The sequence below is a fragment of the Dermacentor albipictus genome, chromosome 7, assembly GCF_038994185.2.
Source record: "Dermacentor albipictus isolate Rhodes 1998 colony chromosome 7, USDA_Dalb.pri_finalv2, whole genome shotgun sequence".
Lineage (NCBI taxonomy): Eukaryota > Metazoa > Arthropoda > Arachnida > Ixodida > Ixodidae > Dermacentor > Dermacentor albipictus.
The window spans coordinates 90,607,557-90,628,838 of record NC_091827.1 but is presented as its reverse complement, the minus strand read 5'-3'; the positions used below and the strand labels follow the sequence as shown (position 1 = coordinate 90,628,838).

Here is a 21,282-nt window from a genome sequence, read left to right as displayed (position 1 = left end):
CGGCGAGGCTCCCTCGAACGCTCCAGAAAGGGCAAAACCCCAATTACAGGGCCTCGAAAGAGCTCTGTAATTTAAGGCATAATTTTCATTTCCGTACACACAGCACCTATTCACCTCCAATATGGATACACAAATAATTCAATGGAACATTAGAGGTCTTCTTAGAAACCTAGATGATGTACAAGAACCCATCCACAAACACAGTCCAAAAGTGCTGTGTTTACGGGAAACACATTTAAAATCTATACACACACACTTTCTCCAAAAGTATGTTACATTTCGCAAAGACCGCGAGGATGCTGTCGCATCATCTGGCGGTGTAGCCATTATTGCTGACAGAAGTGTAGCGTGTCAGCTTTTAAAGCTCCAAAGGGCCCTTGAGGCCGTGGCCGTTCGAACCATACTTTTAAATAAACTCATTACCATCTGCTCTTTGTACATACCACCACATTATCAGCTTCACAGACGCGATTTAGAATCATTAATAGATGAGCTCCCAGAACCCTATATGATTCTCGGTGATTTTAATGCCCACAGTAGTTTGTGGGGCGATCCACGCTGTGATGCGCGAGGTCGCGTCATTGAACAGATGCTTTTCTCCTCTGGAGCATGCCTCTTGAATACAAAGGAGCCTACGTATTTTAACCTGGCTAACAAGTCATTTTCTGCCATCGATCTTAGCATTTTATCGCCGACACTTTACCCTATTTTAAATGGCATGTGCTTAACAACCCGTATGGGAGTGACCACTTCCCAATAATCCTAACTACGCCGAAACAAGCCCAACTTCCTCAGCAGGTACCGCGGTGGAAGGTTGACTCAGCCGATTGGGAGCAGTACCGCACTCTTACACATATGACCTGGTCTGAGATGTCCGGTATAACCTTAGATGACGCTGTTGCATATTTTACAGCTTTTATACTTGATGTCGCATGTAAATGTATTACTCAAGCGAGCGGCATGGGTTCCAAACGGCGTGTTCCCTTGTGGAACGATGCATGTAGGCAAGCACGGAGGGACCAGAACAAAGCGTGGGAGATGCTTCGCGATTCTCCAACAGCAGAAAACCTGGAAAACTTTAAACATATCAAATCCCAGGCAAGGAGAACGCGCCGACAAGCAAGACGAGAGAGTTGGGCGAAGTATATAGCAAGCATCAACTCGTACACAGATGAGAGCAAAGTATGGAATAGAGTGAAAAAAGTCAATGGGCAACAAACATATTCCCTGCCTTTAGTAAATAGCCACGGAGAAAGCCTGGAAGATCAAGCCAACTTTCTTGGTGCACATTTTGAATACATATCAAGCTCCTCGCACTACTCCGAAACCTTCCTAAAGTACAAAACGCGAATAGAACAGCAAAAGTTACAAAGAAAATGTGATAAAAGTGTGGCGTATAACGAACCATTCTCCATAGCAGAACTGCAGGCAGCACTGAATGATTGTAATACATCCGCCCCAGGCTCAGACCGCGTAATATATGAGATGTTGAAACAACTACCCTCCGAAACACAAAAAACCCTCCTTTACCTTTACAATGTTATATGGTTTTCGGGCGAGATCCCCTCTGTTTGGAAGGAGGCTACTGTAATTCCAATTCTAAAACACGGAAAGGATCCTTCCTCTGTATCAAGTTATAGACCAATAGCATTAACAAGTTGCCTCTGCAAAGTTTTCGAAAAAATGATTAACTGTCGCCTACTACACTTCCTCGAATCAAACAAATTACTCGACCCATACCAGTGTGGGTTTCGGGAGGGTCGATCCACCAATGACCATCTCATACGTATCGAGGCACGTATCCGTGAAGCTTTTGTTCATAAGCAGTTTTTCGTATCAGTATTCCTAGATATGGAGAAAGCATATGACACTACGTGGCGCTTTGGGATACTGAGAGACCTCTCACAGTTAGGTATACACGGTAATATGTTCAATATTATCGAAAGTTATCTGTCTAATCGCACATTCCGTGTTCGAGTGGGCAATGTTCTGTCACGGAAATTTGTACAGGAAACTGGAGTGCCGCAGGGCGGGGTGCTCAGCTGCACGCTCTTTATAGTAAAAATGAATTCTCTCCGTCTACACATACCACATAACATCTTTTATTCAACATATGTTGACGATGTGCAGATAGGATTTCAATCAAGTTCTCTCGCAATCTGTGAGCGACAGGTCCAGCTTTGTCTTAACAATGTCTCCAAATGGTCTGATGAGAACGGGTTCAGGCTGAACCCACAAAAAAGCACATGTGTCGTTTTTTCTAGAAAAAGAGGCCTGCACCCTGATCCTGAAATTGTGTTGCATGGTGAGCGTCTGCCCGTAAACAGGGAACATAAATTCTTAGGCATAATCTTAGACGCGAAATTAACCTTTATACAGCACATAAAGTATCTTAAAAACAAATGTATGAAAACAATGAATATCTTAAAGGTGCTGTCACGCACAACCTGGGGCAGTGATAGAAAATGTCTCATGAACCTATATAAAAGCCTCATACGCACACGACTAGACTATGGAGCCATAGTTTACCAGTCGGCTACTCCAACTGCTCTGAAGATGCTAGACCCTGTACACCACTTAGGAATTCGCCTATCAACAGGGGCCTTTAGAACAAGCCCAGTGGAAAGCCTTTACGTTGAATCGGATGAGTGGTCACTCATCTGCAGAGAACATATTCGTCGTTCATGTATTTTCTGAGAGTGAACGCAAACAGTGACCACCCCGCGTATTCCACTATAAATGATTTGTTCAGTTCTCAACTTTTCCGCAACCGGCCCACAGTGGCAAAGCCTTTCTCACTGCGTGTTAGAGACATAGCTGAAGAAACAAGGGTTCCACTGCTTGAATACCACCTTATGCCCCCTGTTATGCGGCCGCCGCCCTGGCAGTGGCAACCTATACACTGTGATACATCTTTCGTAGCTGTTACAAAGCGCGCGCCTGTCGCGCATATCCGTATGCACTTCCTAGAATTACAGCACAAATATTCCTCTCCTGAATTTTTTACTGACGCATCGAAGTGTTATTCTAGCGTGTCCTACGCAGCCGTCGGCCCATCCCTTTCGGTTTACGGTGTTCTGCATCCTAGCACAAGCATTTTCACTGCAGAGGCCTATGCGATATTGGCCGCCGTTGAACACATTAAAGAAAATAATATCCCAAAGGCAGTTATATACACAGATTCATTGAGCGTCGTAAACTCTTTGAAAACTGTCAAAAAATATCAAAACCCTATCATTGTATCTCTGTACTCAGCATTACTAACCACCTATGCATCCAAGCAGCAAATCGTGGTTTGCTGGGTTCCGGGGCACCGAGAGATAGAGGGAAACGTTTTGGCTGATCAGCTAGCCACATCCGTCCACGCGAACGCTTCCAACACTTCCACGACTGTCCCTGTAATGGACCTCAAGCCCTCAATAAGAAAAAAGTTAAGGGCCTTACGGCAGCGCTTGTGGGACACACAAACAGAAAATAAACTACATGTTATCAAGCCGTATCTTGGTAACTGGCCGCCGGTATCAAAGAATCGCCATACAGAAGTGACACTTTGCAGACTCAGGATAGGACACACATACAGCACACACACATACCTCTTGTCCGGTGGCGATCCACCCATGTGTGATAAATGTGGTGAGCCACTTACCGTGCTTCACATCCTGCTGCAATGTACTGAATTAGACGCAAATAGAAAAAAGCATTTTCCATTACCACACCGGCAACAAATTCCACTTCATCCTCTTATGATTATAGGCATAGAACCGCTCTTTAAATATCAATCCTTGCTAGAATTTTTAAAAGATGTGCAAAATTTTCATGTTATATCACCAGGAAGTCCGTAGCACGGTCTCTTACGTGAGGTCTCGGCTGCGGTAACTGCATTAAGAGAAAGCACCTGCCTCCCAGCTTTTGGGCTCAAAGGCCTCCCGGAGGCACAGGTGCTATTTCCATGTTCTTGCATTTTAGCACCATGGTCATTTATCATGCATACTATCTCCATAGACAACTACATGTATCACTATAATAATTTTATTCCATATATCATTTTACGCTTCTATGATACGGATTGATTTTAGGCCACTTTACAGCCATGCTACATCCCACCATCGCCATTCACAAATCAGCGCTTAACCCAACATTATAAGTCATGGCGCTCTTTGGCCACACCTGGCCCTTGCGCCACTAAACAACACACATTCATTCATTCATTCAACAGTAGACATACCGGAGGTTCTGGTGGTCGTCCCAGTTATAGACGCTGGCAACTCGAATGTAGTGGTCCTGCCAATCCTCAACATCCTCGAACGCGTCACCGTTAAAATCCACGGAGCAGACGGAGTGGTGGCCTCTCCACTCTGGCTGCTCGTTGAACTGGCTGTCACGGTTATACACTTTGCTGAGATACAGTCCAATTCTGGTGGTAGTCCTAGCTGTCGCCATCTGCGCAGAGGTCAGCGTCGAAGGTGTTGCGACCTAAGTTGGGAGCTTCCTATCGGTCACAGTGCATGGAAGAGCTTACCCAGCGTCTCCAAGAGTCTCGTTAGTATATATACGACAAAAACTATGAAGTTTATTCTGATGGAAACAGACAGTTTCTGTTCCGGCACCTTCACTGAGAGTGCGTCTTCGTCGTTGTCGGCCTCAGCTTCCGCAGGAGCGGCAAACCCACTACACAAACAAATGTTATGCTTGTGGTAATATGATGTACTTTGTTTCCGATATCAGTGAACCTTGCTATAGTACTCGCTTGCTAAATTCGCTAATGGGCATGATGGCGTGACACTCGGAGGATGCTCCACCGACGGGGAAGATATGAAGATGGCTTAGTGAAGATGGCGAGACGGCCATGGTGTAACAAGGACAGAATGACGATGCCGGAGTGAATACAATGGGATGAAGACGTATATGGCGACGTTGTCGTGAGAGCGACGGTATCACGACAACCGGATCGCAAAGCTGGAATGAAGGCAATGGCATAAGCACGACGGAGTGACGTCAACGCTACGACAACCGGTGCTTAAGGGCGATGGTCTTATGCCGGTGCAATGACTACGATGGCGTGGCAACAGCGGCATATTGACGAATAAAGGACGACAACAGGATTATTGAAGAAGCACGTAGACGGAACGATGACAGCGGGAGCACTATAATGACGACGGCATTGCTGAATCGATGAGGTTCGTGAAACGAAAGTTTGACGACGACTGCACGATGATAACGGTATGGCGACTACTCTGGGACGAAGATGGAGTTATGACGACGGCATGCCGAGAGTCGGATGACGAAGTTAGATTGAGGATGATAGAACGACCACGACAGCATGACGACGATGGTGACTGCGAATCGTGACGATAACTGTTTGACGACTACACAGTGAGGACGTTTGCTCGAGAAATGTATAACGACAACTGCGGGACGAGGTCCGTAGAAGGAAGCTCGTTTATGACGATGGCGTGATGACGAAGGCCTAACGGGAGGTTAATGGTGAAGCTGGAAGGATGAGGATGGCACGACCACGACACCATGAAGATGACGATATAATAACGGATGCACAGTAGCACCTGTTTGACGAAGACGCATTGACCACGATGGCATGACAAGGGCGGTATATTCAGATCGACTTAGGAGAGGTTCATTACGATACAATGATGAAAAATGATTGTCGTGGATTGAACAACGAAGCCGGTGTGACGACACACCGTTGTCTGCCTGTCTCTGAAGGTTACGCCTAAGATATTTAGTTCCACTCTCGTTTCTCGGTTCTTAGCTTCTTGTGAGGCTTCTTTGTTAACCTCGAAGTCCCTCCTCCGTATGTTAGTACGATAGGATACATTGACTGGAAGTAATTAGTAGTTGCCTGTTGCGTTGGGCTGGTTAGTATTATACTGAACTTGAAAGCTAAAACTGAGATAAAAGGCACGGCGACGACGGGAGCGGACTAACCAGGTGCTGACTAACCAATTTTTGTTGCGTATCAATGTCAACGTATAGTAAAGGTGCAATGAGTACAAGGAGACAGCTCCCAGAAACTCCTCTGGCAGTTGGCTAAATATCCGTCAGCATTGTTCTTCTTGCTCACATCCACGGAGCCCAGTGTCAATATTAATGTTACGAAATTTGATCCGACTAATAAGAACGACAGCGCTGCGGCGACACCAAGGGCTGGCGACGGTGGCGCAAGGTGAATTGATGACTCAAGGAAACTGTATAGGTGGTGGCGCCAGGCGCGATGTTGACGTTCTGACCATTGTAAGGCGTTATCACTCTTTAGCGCCTTATACATCCGCGTTGAACCATTATGAACAGAGATCAACCGCACTCCGGCAGTGGCTGCGTCCGCAACGGCTGCGAGGGCCGTATCTTGAGAGTTGTCTGCGATGGCGACAGAGCGCGCCGACTTCTGACAGCCTCGTGTGCGATGTGTTCCCGCCATTGAGTCCGCGTCGAAGAGAGACGTGCGGGTGCCAATCTTGAAGGCGATCGGCGGGAGGGGCTCAATGCGGCGAGGGATGACAACTTCGTTGCACTCTGTGTTCTCGCCGCGTAGCTTGCGTTGAAGCGACAGGCAGCACGAAGTGGAATTCATTCGGTGCTTTGACCGCTATCTTGAAAGCGATCGTCTTACGGGACGGACGAATCGCTTTTTTTCGTTGGGTAAGCATACAAGTGCTTACGCATTTAAAGATAACAAACATGCACATAGCGTGACACCGTTAGCGGTGCTATGCCTTGCACTATAGATATCGTTGCGGTGTAGCGATTGCGAAGGCACGCTCGCACAAATTTCGTCCCATTTATGGACGCTGAAGGCTTCAAAAGAGTAACGGTATGGTATTTGCCTAAAACTGCGAATTGAAAAAAAAACATACATTTACAGTTATATTTCTTGCTGAGTGAACAGTATGGTAAATGTAGGTTTACTAACTGCCCCAGGTAAATAAAACATAATTCTAACGCATCCCTCTTTTCTAACTGGCCCGCACGAGATGTAGGCCATGTGGCCATTGCCATATATTTCAAATTTTTTGTTGCCCTTGAGCAGTCCATGAAGGCTAATAAAAAAGACCATCCATTCATTCACCCTACCTCCCCAAACCTACCACTTTCGGTGCGCACCCATCATGTAAATGCGTGATTCCTGCCAGTTTTGATGTAGTACGAATAAATATTTTTACAATCGTTCTCAGCTTGGAAGATCTCCGTCACACAAAGCATAGTGACCTAACCCCAAAGTAACCACCCCCGACTGCAGCCGAGCGTGCATCTGGGATTCCGCGCAAAGCATTCACGAAAGAGGGCATGCGGGCGAATACAGGGAAAATGCTAATCTATAAACCTGACAATATTTTCCAACAATATTTCATTCTTGTGTCTGCGCTTCGAAAACCCTGCTTGGGTTGGTCGAACGCTTATCGGGCTTTTGATGATCTGATAAATTGGAATGTCTGCCTCGGCAGAAATATAATCGAGACCTACTGATATACATATTGTGAGTGGCGGTACGGCAAGTAAACATTCAAATACTGCTGATGGTCGGGACATATGAATGCTCTAAGCACGTGCACACACAAACATATACAAACACACATACGCACTCAAGCACGGGCACGCGCACACACTTTCAAAGACTGCGCATCGAGGAGAATTTTCCCATTTTAAATGCGATTAACATACGTTGCCTAGTTCAGGCGTTTTGAATCTATCTATCTATCTATCTATCTATCTATCTATCTATCTATCTATCTATCTATCTATCTATCTATCTATCTATCTATCTATCTATCTATCTATCTATCTATCTATCTATCTATCTATCTATCTATCTATCTATCTATCTATCTATCTATCTATCTATCTGTCTGTTTGTCTGTCTGTCTGTCTGTCTGTCTGTCTGTCTGTCTGTCTGTCTGTCTGTCTATCTATCTATTTATCTATCTATCCTCACCGTTATAGTTATGTCCACGAGGTCGTGAGGCTGTCGTGGCCAATCCATCTTCGTCATTCTTGCTTTGTATGCTCTCTATCGTCACTATGTTGTCGTCACGCCTTCTACGACGACCTAGTGTCCCAAGTTTTGCAATAGATTGGGCCACTAGGCATGTCATCGGGGCCCTGACGAGATCGTGATCGCGCATTCTCGCCTTTACAGACTTTTCGCGCGACTCTCGTTATGTCCCCATCGTTGGAACAATTGTCGACACCAGACATTCGTTGCCATACCGTCGTGGTGATACTGTTGTGTCAATTCTGTCCATCACTGCAGCTTCGTCATCCGAATCTCTTGAACCAATTGTCGTTATAGTCGTCATGACAGAATAGTCCTTACGCCATCGTGGTCATACGCTCGTTGTCATCCCATTAGCAGCAAATCTTTGTCATTTCATCGTCATCTTTGTGTCGCCACCATACAGTCGTCGTCCTATATTCGTTATGTAGTTGTCATGACGTGGCGCTGGTCGTTCCATGTTCGCCATTCTAGCGTCGTCATATGACTCTCGTCATGCTATCGTCATCACACGGTCATCGTCATGCAATAATAGTTGCCATGCTTTCCTTGTGAAACTGCGTTTTTACCATCACGATTACTTCAGAAATGTAATCTCATTGTCGTCATGTAGTCGTCTTTATAACGCCTTTGTAATTTTCTCGCCTTCATTCTAGCGTATTCAAGCTTTCGTCATTCAATCATTATTATGTCACCGTTGTTATACCGACGTCTTGCTGCATCGTCGTCTTGCAATTGTCTTAATGGCTGTCATCGTCACGCTGTCGTTTTGTCATCGTAATCACTGGAGAAACGTGACTGTATTTTCCTCATGCCATCGTCGTCCCACGGCCTTCGTCGCTTCATCGTCGTCATCCTTTTCATTGTGTTAATCACGAGGTCGGGGAATGGAATCCCGGCCACGGCGGCCGCATTTCTATGCGGGCGAATGGCGAAAATACCGGTGTACTTAGGTTAAGGTGAACGTCAAAGAAACCTAGGTGGTCCAAATTTCCGGAGTCCGCCACTACGGCGCACCTCACAATCAGATCGTGGCTTTGGAACATGAAACCCCACAGTTAATTTTAATTGTAATTGTAATTATTCTAGCGTATTCATGCTATTGTCATTCAATTGTGCTTGTGCCTTGCTTCTAATGCCTTCGTCGTCACTGCGTCGTCGTAAGATAGTCGCTGTAAGGCATTCATCGTCACGCCGTCGTGGTCTCGCCCTCGTTGGCATTGCAGCTACGTCACCTCCTTGTCGCCATACTCTCGTCGCCATCCTATTTAAAACCTCGTGCCGTCGTTGTCATGGTGTAGCCGTTAAATTATCGTCATCATTTCAGAATCGTTATCCCATGGACATCAGGATGCTCTCATCGCGTGGCTCTTTCTCTTTCCATTGACGCTATTCCTTTTTCGCTATCCAACAGTTGTCACTGCTTCGTCGTCGTACAGTCCTCTTCATGCCTTCATTCTCATGAGCTATCTTAACAAGCCAGTTCTATGCGAAGGGCCGGTACTGGAGGCAGTGTATGTCTCATATAGACTATACAACGGAAGCCTCAGAATGAACAATGCAGATTTTATATAAACATGACTTCCGCAATAAAGTTGTTGCTACATTGCATGAATGCTAACCGCATTACCGTTGACAGTCATCATTAAATGGGATCTACCTTGATTTTTACGTTCACAAACGTATATTCTCTATTTACAGGTTCTTCTCCTCACCCAGAATAACATCAGTAATACGGAGAGCATAGCAAGGTCCACGTTGCCATATTTGAAAGAACTCGTGCTTGGACAGAATAGTGTAAATGTCATTACCAAGTTTTCATCCCGTATCTCTCGAATTCGACATGTCGTCTTGAGCAATAACGTCGTGACCGACATAATGCCTGGAGCTTTCAAGCTTCTCGACAAGCTGACGAAGCTAGACCTAAAAAATAACAGCATTTCTTTCTTACACGAATCCTATTTTGCACATGATTCGATTCTAGAACACACAGACTTTTCTATGAATAGGCTAACGACGCTTTCGAACGCATTCAATAGGACGCGAAAGATTCAGGTAATGAAACTATCGTTCAACCAGATTCTGCACATCAGCTTTGCCTTCAGCGGACTGACAGAGCTCCGTGAGCTCTACCTGAGGGGCAATTTAATTTCTAGCATTCCGCGCCACACTTTTCAAAACAACATTCGCCTAATACACATAGACTTGGATTCAAACAACATCAGGTGGATTGCAAAGAACGCATTTGAAGGCCTTCTGTCTTTAAGAACAGTGCGCCTGGACAGAAACCTACTGCTTTCTCTCAACGGTTCAGTACGAAATCTGCCGCAATTGCAATATCTGGGTGCTTCTTTCAACAAGATATGGAGCTTGAAAAAATGCGAGTTTTGCCATACCAGCGCTTTGACTGCCATTTATCTCGAGGGGAACAACATCACCAACGTGGAAGGGGCTTTCATCGGTGTGACTAGCCTGCGTTCCTTGAACCTAGGTGATAATCAAGTGGAGCTCCTCCGAAGAAGTGACTTTGCGCTGGAAATCTCGGGCCCTGTGGCGGTGACTATGTACAGTTACGTACCTCCTTTGATTTCTTGGATCCTTTCCCTGAATATAGCGCATATTGTTCCATTAAATGATGCTTGGATCTGATGATGCCGTCAAATAATTCAGTAGTGTTGCTCATAGCACTTATTCTGTGGTCCGAGCGCTGCTGTGCCTTCATTATCACATGGATCTGTACGCCTCGAGTAAAGCGCGCATGGTCAAAATGTTATCAAACCTAGCGATTGCAATCCGCACATTTAAGTGTGCACGCTGATACAGAGAGGTCGCAACTTAACGATAGACTACTACAGCCTGCCTAGTTCTTCGCGAAACTATTACAAGAAATGGGAAGCACTTTGTTTACGTGTTTCTGCTGATAAGTTTGTAACCCCGGAGCAGTCGCTTACGAAGCGGCGTTTGAAAATTAGAACTGCTCACTTGTTTCTGATTCTCTCCTGATTTCTCTTCTCTAGAAAACCCTTTGATCTGCGACTGTAGGTTGGCTTGGCTTATGAAAGAGGACAGTGAGATTTGGGCAAGAGGAACGGCAACGTGCGCGCAACCATGGTGGCTAAAAGGAAAGCGACTGCGGGAATTAGCGCACGAAGATCTCTTCAGGTGGGAGGATGGATGCGAGCCTGGGTGTCATTGCAATTGCAATGGTGAATCTCTCGATCGGCGAGAAATCGATGCGAACTGCTCTTCGGCGACTGTCGGCAGGATTCCGAGAGTGCTGCCGGAAGGCACGACACGACTGGACCTAAGCGGAAACCAACTGCGACACTTGGATGGCACTGTCAGAAAAGCAGCTCCTGATCTCGAAGTGCTATTGCTGAACAACAATGCCTTGTCTGGTCTAAACGTGACCTCTATTCCAGAGAAAGTGCATTACATCGACTTACGCGGCAATAAGCTGAATCGTTTACCGTACTCGCTAGTCACACAACTCAACCTCACATCCATCTGGCTCTCTGGGAACCGCTATGTCTGCGAGTGCATGGACTACAGCTTCAGACAGTGGATTCAAGCTCATGGCAACGTGGTGAGAACTTTGACTTAGTGACAAGTGCTACTTGGCATTAGCCATATCAGGTTTTTACTAGGTTTCTGAAAAGTGTCTGCAGTGGCATATTATTCTATAATGTGGGGATCCGGCTTTGGATTTGATTTGTAGAATAAGTTGTTCTGCTTGTACACCTCTTTCTGCAAGCTGTGCTCATCTTTTTCGCTATTTCTTGGAGTTTGAGCAGTTCTTCGTGTGAATTCATCAAATATTCTTAAGTACGTAGAGGGGAGAAAATAGGTTTTGCAATATGCCACCTTACATAGTGAGCAATATGTGTTTTCGAAGTGATGCAGTGGATTCTGATGCGGTTGTAATCCTGCGCTCATATTCGATAGGTTCGGGACGCCAGAAACATCATTTGTGCCAGAAACTCCAACCTTCTCGTGTCTGAAAAAAAATTCGTTACGTTGGGACAGAAAGACCTCTGCCCGGCCGCGATACCAAGAGGAGTGGTGTACCTCCTGCTGGTTTTCGGTAAGTGAGCTATGAGCTCCTAGAATATTTCGAGCTTTGTATAGTCTGGTTGTGCGATGAACGAAGTGATCTTACGAATCTCAGAAACCTGGTGAAATAGACGTAATTGAATCATTACGTTTGTTTTGTAATAGCTAGGTTGGAAACTGAACGTATTTCAATGCCCAATAGGGGCCGTACGATGTTAGCCTCTATTGAACCCTTGTGGGAGAAGCTGTGTGGGAGGCTTGAAAGCGCGGCAGGATCTTCTCAATTGATCAGAACACGATAGTGGATGGATGCAAAGACGGGGGATCGCCGGTTGGGCACATACTGCCGAAGGAGCTGAACGCGGGCTCTCACTAGAACAATGGAAATGTAGTTCGTTAACTTAAACTCAACGTCAATTTATTATCGAAAGTAAAATTATACAATATGCTGTCAAAGCACCAGAGCTAGAATTCAGCAGGCGAAAACGTAAAGTTCTAGGAGGCATCGACTGCATTTTGGGTAAGCAAGAGGATACACGTGCCCAAGCGCCTACTGGAGAGGCCTCTCAAATCTGTAGGTTGCTCTGTGGTGAATACATGAATACCGAAGGTTGGTGAAGACGTTAGAATCAACTCGGTTTAGCAAGTACGTGGCGGGAACTTGCGGATGCATTCTGAGGGCGAACTGCACATCCTCTGATCAATGATTTCCGCTGACGGTTTGTTTAGCTGAACTTTCATTACATGTGAGTTGTATGCAACTGGATGAGGATTGTCTACACCTTGATTAAAGCAGCTTCACATTGTCACTCACGGGAGTCGGGAAGTGACGCGTCAACGTAGGTGCTCAGCGTATAACATGCACCAGGGAAAGACCGTGTATAGTGTAGCGCTGTGGGTCATCTGGAGGAGAGCAACTGCGTCGTTGTCTCAATGAGGCAAAATGAGCGAAAAACTTTCATTAAATAATGCCATTGTATCTTTCAATCGGAGAAATATTCAGACAGGCATCGATGTTTGTTGACATAAGGAGCGGACATCTCCATTCATGACCCTGAACTGATACGCGGCATTGGCTGGTGCACAGGTCTCCTGGCGATCATATTGGCGCTGTTGGCCGCTTATCTACGCTACAAGCGGGCGCTGAAGATGTGGCTACATGGTCGCGGCATGTGTGGTTTGGCGTGGGGCTTCGCGGAGGACGAGCTGGACACGGATAAGCTGTTTGATGTGTTCGTGTCGTTCAGCAGCAAAGACGCCGACTGGATAAATGAAGAAATCATTCCGGGACTGGAGGCCAACGGCTTCTCCTGCTGCACTTACGAGCGCAATTTCAAGGGCGGCTTCCTTCTGCAGGACATCATTCACGATGCTGTGGCCTGCTCACGGCGGACACTTCTTGTTCTCACGCAGTAAGTAGTTAGTCTTTCCCGTGTATCTGACTACGGAGAATGTTCGAATAGAGCGTTGCTGATTGTCTAGGAGGGAACTCGCTTTTAATTATGATAGAAGTAAATGTACTCGGTAGACACACTTGTGCAATGTTGGTAAGGAGCTTTAGCGTACGACGAAGCATGTGTGCTGTCGTGTGGACATGCTTTTTGTATAGTTTAGCACCCTCACACAACCCTCACCCAATCTGCTCTTTTCTTATCCCTTAACGTTACACCTATCATTTTTCTTTCCAAAGCTCGTTACGTCGTCCTGAATTTGAGTAGAACCCTTTTCGTAAGCCTCCAGGTTTGTGCCCCGTAGGTGAGTACTGGTAAGACACAGCTATTATATACTTTTCTCTTGAGGGACAATGGCAACCTGCTGTTCATGATCTGAGAATGCCTGCCAAATGCACCCCAGCCCATTCCTATTCTTCGGATTATTTCCGTCTCATGATCCGGATCCGCCGTCACTACCTGCCCTAAGTAAATGTATTCTCTTACGACTTCCAGTGCCTCGCTGCCTATTGTAAATTGCTGTTCTCTTCCGAGACTGTTAAGCATTATTAGTTTTCTGCAGATTAATTTTTAGACCCACTCTTCTGCTTTGCCTCTCCAGGTCAGTGAGCATGTATTGCAATTGGTCCCCTGAGTTACTAAGCAAGGAAATATCATCAGCGAATCGCAAGTTACTAAGGTATTCTCTATTAACTTTTATCCCCAATTCTTCCCAATCCAGGTCTCTGAATACCTCCTGTAAACACGCTGTGAATAGCATTGGAGAGATCGTATCTCCCTGCCTGACGCCTTTCTTTATTCGGATTTTGCTGCTTGCTTTATGGAGGACTGCGGTGGCTGTGGAGCCGCTATAGATATACTTCAGTATTTTTACATACGGCTCGTGTACACCCTGATTCCGTAATGCCTCCATGACTGCTGAGGTTTCGACAGAATCAAACGCTTTCTCGTAATCAATGAAAGCTATATATAAGGGTTGGTTATATTCCGCACGTTTCTCTATCACCTGATTGATAGTGTGAATGTGATCTATTGTTGAGTAGCCTTTACGGAATCCTGCCTGGTCCTTTGCTTGACAGAAGTCTAAGGTGTTCCCGATTCTATTTGCGATTACCTTAGTAAATACTTTGTAGGCAACGGACAGTAAGCTGATTGGTCTATAATTTTTCAAGTCTTTGGCGTCCCCTTTCTTATGGATTAGGATTATGTTAACGTTCTTCCAAGATTCCGGTACGCTCGAGGTCATGAGGCATTGCGTATACAGGGTGGCCAGTTTCTCTAGAACAATCTGTCCACCATCCTTCAACAAATCTTCTGTTACCTGATCTTCCTCAGCTGCCTTCCCCCTTTGCATATCTCCCAAGGCTTTCTTTACTTCTTCCAGCGTTACCTTTGGGATTTCGAATTTCTCTAGACTATTTTCTCTTCCATTATCGTCGTGGGTCCCACTGGTACTGTATAAATCTCTATAGAACTCCTCAGCCACTTGAACTATCTCATCCATATTAGTAATGATATTGCCGGCTTTGTCTCTTAACGCATACATCTGATTTTTGCCAATTCCTAGTTTCTTCTTCACTGTTTTTAGGCTTCCTCCGTTCCTGAGAGCATGTTCAATTCTATCCATATTATACTTCCTTATGTCAGCTGTCTTACGCTTGTTGATTAACTTCGAAAGTTCTGCCAGTTCTATTCTAGCTGTAGGGTCAGAGGCTTTCATACATTGGTGTTTCTTGATCAGATCTTTCGTCGCCTGCGATAGTTTGCTGGTATCCTGCCTAACGGAGTTACCACCGACTTCCATTGCACACTCCTTAATGATGCCCACAAGATTGTCGTGCATTGCTTCAACACTAAGGTCCTCTTCCTGAGTTAAAGCCGAATACCTGTTCTGTAGCTTGATCTGGACTTCCTCTATTTTCCCTCTTACCGCTAACTCATTAATCGGCTTCTTATGTACCAGTTACCAGGGCATGCCAGTAGAGTAGTATTATCAAGGGCGTTCTCAGCAGAGATAAAATGAGATTCAGAAGCATTAGTCCATAATACAGGCGTGCTGCCACGTACTGCGCCAGAGAGTAGACTGCTAAATGGCTGGAAAATTGAAGCACAACGAGGAGCAGAACGGTGATAGTAATTGATGAGGCCGTGAAATGCCCGTGATTGCTTGGTGGAAGACGGGCGTGGAGAATCTATAATGGCTCGAACACGAGATGGGACAGGTTGTACGCCATGATCGTCTACTCGATAGCCCAGGAAATCAATACGAGCAACGCTAAACTCACTTTTCAAGATGTTATCGACCAGGTCATATTGATGGAGGTGTTCAAACAACTTACCTAGGTCAGGTTCGTGTTCCACACCAGAGCAACTGAATGCAAGAATGTCGTCTAAATAGACGAAGCAACAAGTCAGGCCCCACAGTACTTGATGGACGAACTGCTGAGTGATATTACGGAGGGCGGATGGCATGTGCACGTATTCGAACATGCCAAAAGTGGTAATGATTGCGGTTTTAGGAACATCGGAAAGCTCGACTAGAATCTCGTGGTAGGCTTTTATTTGATCCACCTTACTCAAGAAGTAGCAACCATGAAGGGATGTGGTGAAATCGTTGATGTGGTACACTTTCATGTACCTGCCATGTGGTTGATTAAACGCAAACTCAAACTCAAATATACCTACCGCGATCGTTACTTTGTTCAAGGCGCGTTAATCGCCACACGGCCGCCAACCATCCTTCTTCTCGGGCATCATATGTAAAGCAGATGACCAAGAGCTAGCGGAAGGACGAGCGAAACCCAACTCCAGCATGTGCTCGAATCCTTGCTGTCTCATTTTCAGACCGTCTGGTGCTAAGTGGCGAGGTCGGGCGTACACTGGTGGTACATTAGTCACAACGTGATGCGTTACGTTGCGCACTATAGGATGATGTGGCAAGGGTGGTTCGAACAGCTCTGGAAATTTCAGTAGGATGGAGGACCACGATTTCGCTACCTGGTTGTGCGCCTGTACGAGACGCAAAGGTGGTGCTTACGTGGTGATACCTTATATGGGCAGGTTTGTTAAGTAGTCAACAAGGCAGCAGTTGGGAAGGTCGACGAGAAGGTTGAACTTCCACAGAAATTGAGTGCCGATCATCGACCGCCAGACGTCGACGATGGTGAACCATCGCCGACGTCATTGAAAAGGGCGCCGCCGACCAAGGTCAAGAGTGATAGAGTTCTGGCCATAAAATTTAGTAGTAGAAGCGTTTACGTCAGTGAGAAAAGACTTGGATTGGCGATGTCTTCTGCTGTCTTGAAAAGTAGAGGGAACGACACAAATTTCCGCACTAGTGTCTACAAGATAGCGAACTTTCATGAAATGCTCAGTGACGTAGAAGAGATGGTTTGATGTAGGGAGAGTAGCACGAGTCGTCATCAGTGACTCGCCCGACCATTTCATAAAAAGCGAAAAGCGGACGGCGTTGCCGAGCGCGACTGCCATATCTGGCGTTACACGTTTTGATCATGCAAGCGATGCCACTGCTGATGTTATTTGTACAAAAGCGTAAGGCAGCCAACTGTTTAGTTAACTCCTCTACTTACGCAACAAGGTGCGTGCTTGAACTTTCGGGTTTGTCAAAGTGCTACTGTAACTAGGGTTGTATCGCAATGGGTGCATTGCAACTGTGAACAGCGGATATCAGAGGATGGAAAGAATCCATAATCTCGTCTACCATCGTCGCTAAGGCCTCGCCAGACGTTGTAGTAGGTGAGGCACGCAAAATCATGCGTACGTGGTTCAATAGACGCGGGAAGAAGAGCTCCTGAAGGATTTTCGAGTCTGCTGATGTTGCGCTGGTTCCCAGGAGGTGTGTCATTTCAAGTGAAGTTTATTTCCAACACCGAGTGGGAGGTTCTTGGGCGAAAAGATGCCGCAGATATATTGAGACTTCCCAAAGACCCATCAACTAGCAGCAGGCAGATAGCAAAAATAATCATCTGAACCACTGTACAAAAGGTAGGCATAAAATATAATTCACGCAACGCAACCCTTCTAGTGCACAAAATAATTGCTAATAATACAGATGGCTAACAATCCTTGTAAACACTCGTGCAAAGGCAACAAAAATAATTTGATACATAAAAGGAAATATATATCAAGATAGCAAAAGAAAGATGTTGTTGTTCGAGTGGTTCGTACATGTTTAGAAGCAAAAGTCTCACTTGTTTCTTGAATTTACATTCTGGCAGTTCGAGTTTGTTGCAAGTTAAGAATTTGTTCAGTATTGCTGGTGTCTGGTATTGAAGACATACTCCGTAGCTTGTACAGGAAAAAAGAACTGATATGGATTGATTTCGGAGAGAGTCTCGGGGCGAGCTATCAAATGAATGCTCATAAAGCTTGTTTTTCTTTGTATAAAGAAGTAGTTTACATGTATAAAGATCACTTGCACTAGTGATATTGTGCTTTATGAACAGCTGATGACTATGTAGTTTCGCGAGGGTGCCCATAATAATTTTTAAATATTCTGAGAACCTTTTTCTGTAACACTTGGAGTCTGTTTAGGTTCTAAGCAGACGTTTTTGCCCATACTAGCGCGCAGTAAGGCAACTGAGGCTAGAAGTGGCCGTGATGTATAGCTTTCTTTAGCCATATTAGAACTAGGTTTGATAACCTGTACACACAGCCTACAGTTTTGCCCAATTCTGAAGCAAGCCTTGACGCATGGGTATTCCACGACATGTTTTCCTCGAACCAAAAACGTAGAAATTTTTGCGTGCGAACGCACTCAAAGGGAGCTGCTCAAAGAGCTGCAAGAAGAACGCACTCACTGAGCTGCTTCGCCGCACTCTATGCGGCGAAGCAGCTTAGCCAGTTTTCTGTCACCAAGTTCCTCGGATGAGAAGAGCTGTTGAATCCGTTGCTATCCAGAGTCCGTTGTGTGCCATGGGCAGGTTGCAAGTTCATAGGCGGCGCCCTGTCTTTCCGACCCCTAGCGCCATCTGACGAATAGTTGCGCGAATGTGGTAGGATAACTCACGGCGTCAGCAGCCCGCGCTGCGTGTTTGGCGTCCTGCCAAACGGTAGCGATGGCGCTAAACAGCGTGCCGATATTAATTTTAACCAGGTTTCGGGAATTACAAGATCTTCATAGCTTTTTTCGTGAAAAGAATTTAGAGAAAGGAAGTCGTCTATTTGAAGTGGGGCACGTCTACGACGTGAGGGAAGTGTTGAACTCGCACTAATCGGAAGTGACTGCTAGGTTTATTCCGCAAACGAAAAATAATGCACCAGCGAGATGCGTGAAGCTCAGCGTAAGTTACTTCGTTATCTACGGTGTGGACGCATGAAATTATAGGCGACATTGATTCTTGAAGATCGGCGACAGCAGACAAATCCTAGCGGGGAGCTGCGATTGCCGTGCTGGCATCGCAGGGAAGTGCAAGGACGCCGCGGTAGTTTCCCTGTACATACAGGACGGCAAATACGAATCCAAAACATCTCATCTAGGAACGTGGAGCGTACGAACGACTCGTAAGATCTACCAGAGGTATTCTAACGTTGCTCTCCCCAAACACAGAAAAAAAGGGATAAACTTACCAGTTGTGTTAGACTACGCTGGGAAAATATTTTCGCCCAAGTTACTGGAAGTGCGATACTCTTATGTTGCGATTTTTTCAGTGCGTGCAAAGGAGGTTCCAATAAACCACGTTGTCAAAAATTTTGGTTATCTCAACTGCCCCTTCGTTGATAATATGCTGGGCGCAGAAGGGCGTATGCCAGCTCAGCCGGCTTCAACCCCTCCTCAAATCTCTCAGCAAGCCCTAGCGCTGTTTGAATGCGAGAGGATTGGGAAAGAGTTCCACAGCTTTACTGCAGTACAGTGTGGGAACAAACTACTTTGTTTGCTGCATATCCTGGTACGCACTGCAGGCAGTGGCGTAGCAACGGGGTGGGGGGCGGGTCCGAGGGGCCTGTGTGGGGGTGTCATATACGTCTGGAGACACACGGAAATTGTTGATAACCTCACCTTCCTCGAATAAACCCGGGGGAGGGGGGGAGGGGACAGAAGACCTATGGGCACCGGGTGCCAGACGACCTAGCTACGCCACTGACTGCAGGTGTCCCGTTGCTGCCATCGTTGCTGTAAAAGCAAAGAATTCAGCGTTATAACGCACTTGACATAACGCCGGAACATAAAACAGCTTATGCCGTCTGACGAGCGCTATCCAGTGTTTACGCCGTTCTGCTTCATACGGTCGGCTTGGAAACCTGTAAAACTTTGTTCCTTGTGAGTTGGTGTACGTGCTGTTGCAGCCCACTACTCAACAGCTCGGGTTGCACTTCGGCATTGCTCAGAAAAGGCAACAGCTACGCGCGAACCAGTCCACATACAGGCTTTCCGAACGCAAGCGGGCCGGTCGTATCCTGCCGGTTCCGCGCTCGCCGCCGCGAGGGGTGCCCTAGTAGGCGCGGGAACTACGTTCGCAACCTGCCTATAGGAACACCCGCATAAGGGTGTCGTAGTGATCATCGCGCGGAGGAGGTAGCGAAATGTCGCGGACTGCAGTGGTTAGGTTAAGCGCACTCACGATGTAGTCGTACTTGGCCGACTGAGATGTGACTCCGTGACGGCGAAACTGCACCTCAATGTGGACGAACCAGAGTTGACCCGAAAGGCTTTCCTCCAATTGCTTCCTCTTTTCCTTGACTCATTTCGGCAAAGTTACTATCGGTTATTAGATTGATGAGGAGGAGGAGGAATGAACGTTTATTGTAAGAAACAGCGAGAAAGTGTCCTTTCTTCGCCCTGGGTGGGCGGCTCTCTCAGTCCAGAAAGCCGTTGGCTAATGCTGCAGCCCGGGCCCGGTCCACCAGTCTTCGCTGATCTTCCAGGCTCTGTGCCTTTAACATTGCCTCCCACGTTTCTTCGATCGCTTGTAGCGGTTCTGAGGCATCATCTTCACTGTTTTTCTCGCGGTGCGGGCACACCAACACCATGTGTGGGAGCGTGTCTGGAACGTCACAATACCTGCATAGGTATGAGAATTTGGTGGGGTGCATTCGGTGCATGATAATTCCATGTACATACGTATTTGTTTGTAGTCTGCGGAGGGTGGTGGGTTCTTCCTTGCTTAATTTTGGATGAGGTGGAGGATATTGTCTTCTTTCCAGTCGGTAATGTTGCAATATTACGGCGTAGTTGATGGGAATGTCCTCCACCCTCGTCGCTTTCCGGAGACCGTGCGGCAGGAAATCCCGGCTGGTATGCTCTCGGGCAGCAGCATGTGCTGCTTCGTTTCCTGCCAGGTGTTCGTGGCCTGGGGTCCATGCGACGTAGGTGTCGGGTAGTTCTTGGCGTCTTGTTATTTCTTTTAGAATCTTCACTGCTAAGGCAGAAATTCGGCCTTTTCGTAGGTTTCTACATGCCGTTTGCGAGTCGCTAAGATGATTGCTGTATCTTTGCATGTGGCGATGCCGAGGACGATGGCCACTTCCTCCGCCGTTTCTGGATTTCTGGCCGGTATGGTGGCAGCGATTAGCTGCTTCCCTTGATTGTTGGTCACGGTAATTGCGTATGCTCTTCTACCTGGGCATTTTGCCGCATCTGTATATCTCGTGTTCGGGTTCTTTGAGTATTTCTTGCTCAGCGCTCTCACTCTTGCTTGTCTTTTGTCTTTGTGGTATGTTGCATGCATGTTGCGAGGTATTGGAGCGACTGAGATAGAGTCACGAAGAAGTGGCGGCAATCGGGCTTTCGCGTCTGAGTCTGCTATGAAGTTT

At 46.4% G+C, this 21,282-nt stretch overlaps 1 protein-coding gene across 4 annotated transcripts in view; it reads left to right on the top strand.

Annotated features, from left to right (window-relative positions):
- The window catches only part of LOC139048060 (protein toll-like), a 38,158-nt gene that overhangs the window by 8,549 nt on the left and 8,327 nt on the right, over positions 1-21,282 (top strand). For 2 of the 4 annotated variants that reach the window (XM_070522440.1, XM_070522439.1), the window contains 4 exons: positions 9,707-10,574; positions 11,023-11,591; positions 11,951-12,089; positions 13,146-13,470. In XM_070522440.1, coding sequence (XP_070378541.1) covers positions 9,707-10,574; positions 11,023-11,591; positions 11,951-12,089; positions 13,146-13,470 — 1,901 coding nt within the window. The remainder of the gene's footprint in view (positions 1-9,706; positions 10,575-11,022; positions 11,592-11,950; positions 12,090-13,145; positions 13,471-21,282) is intronic. The other 2 variants (XM_070522441.1, XM_070522442.1) reach the window with 2 other exon arrangements.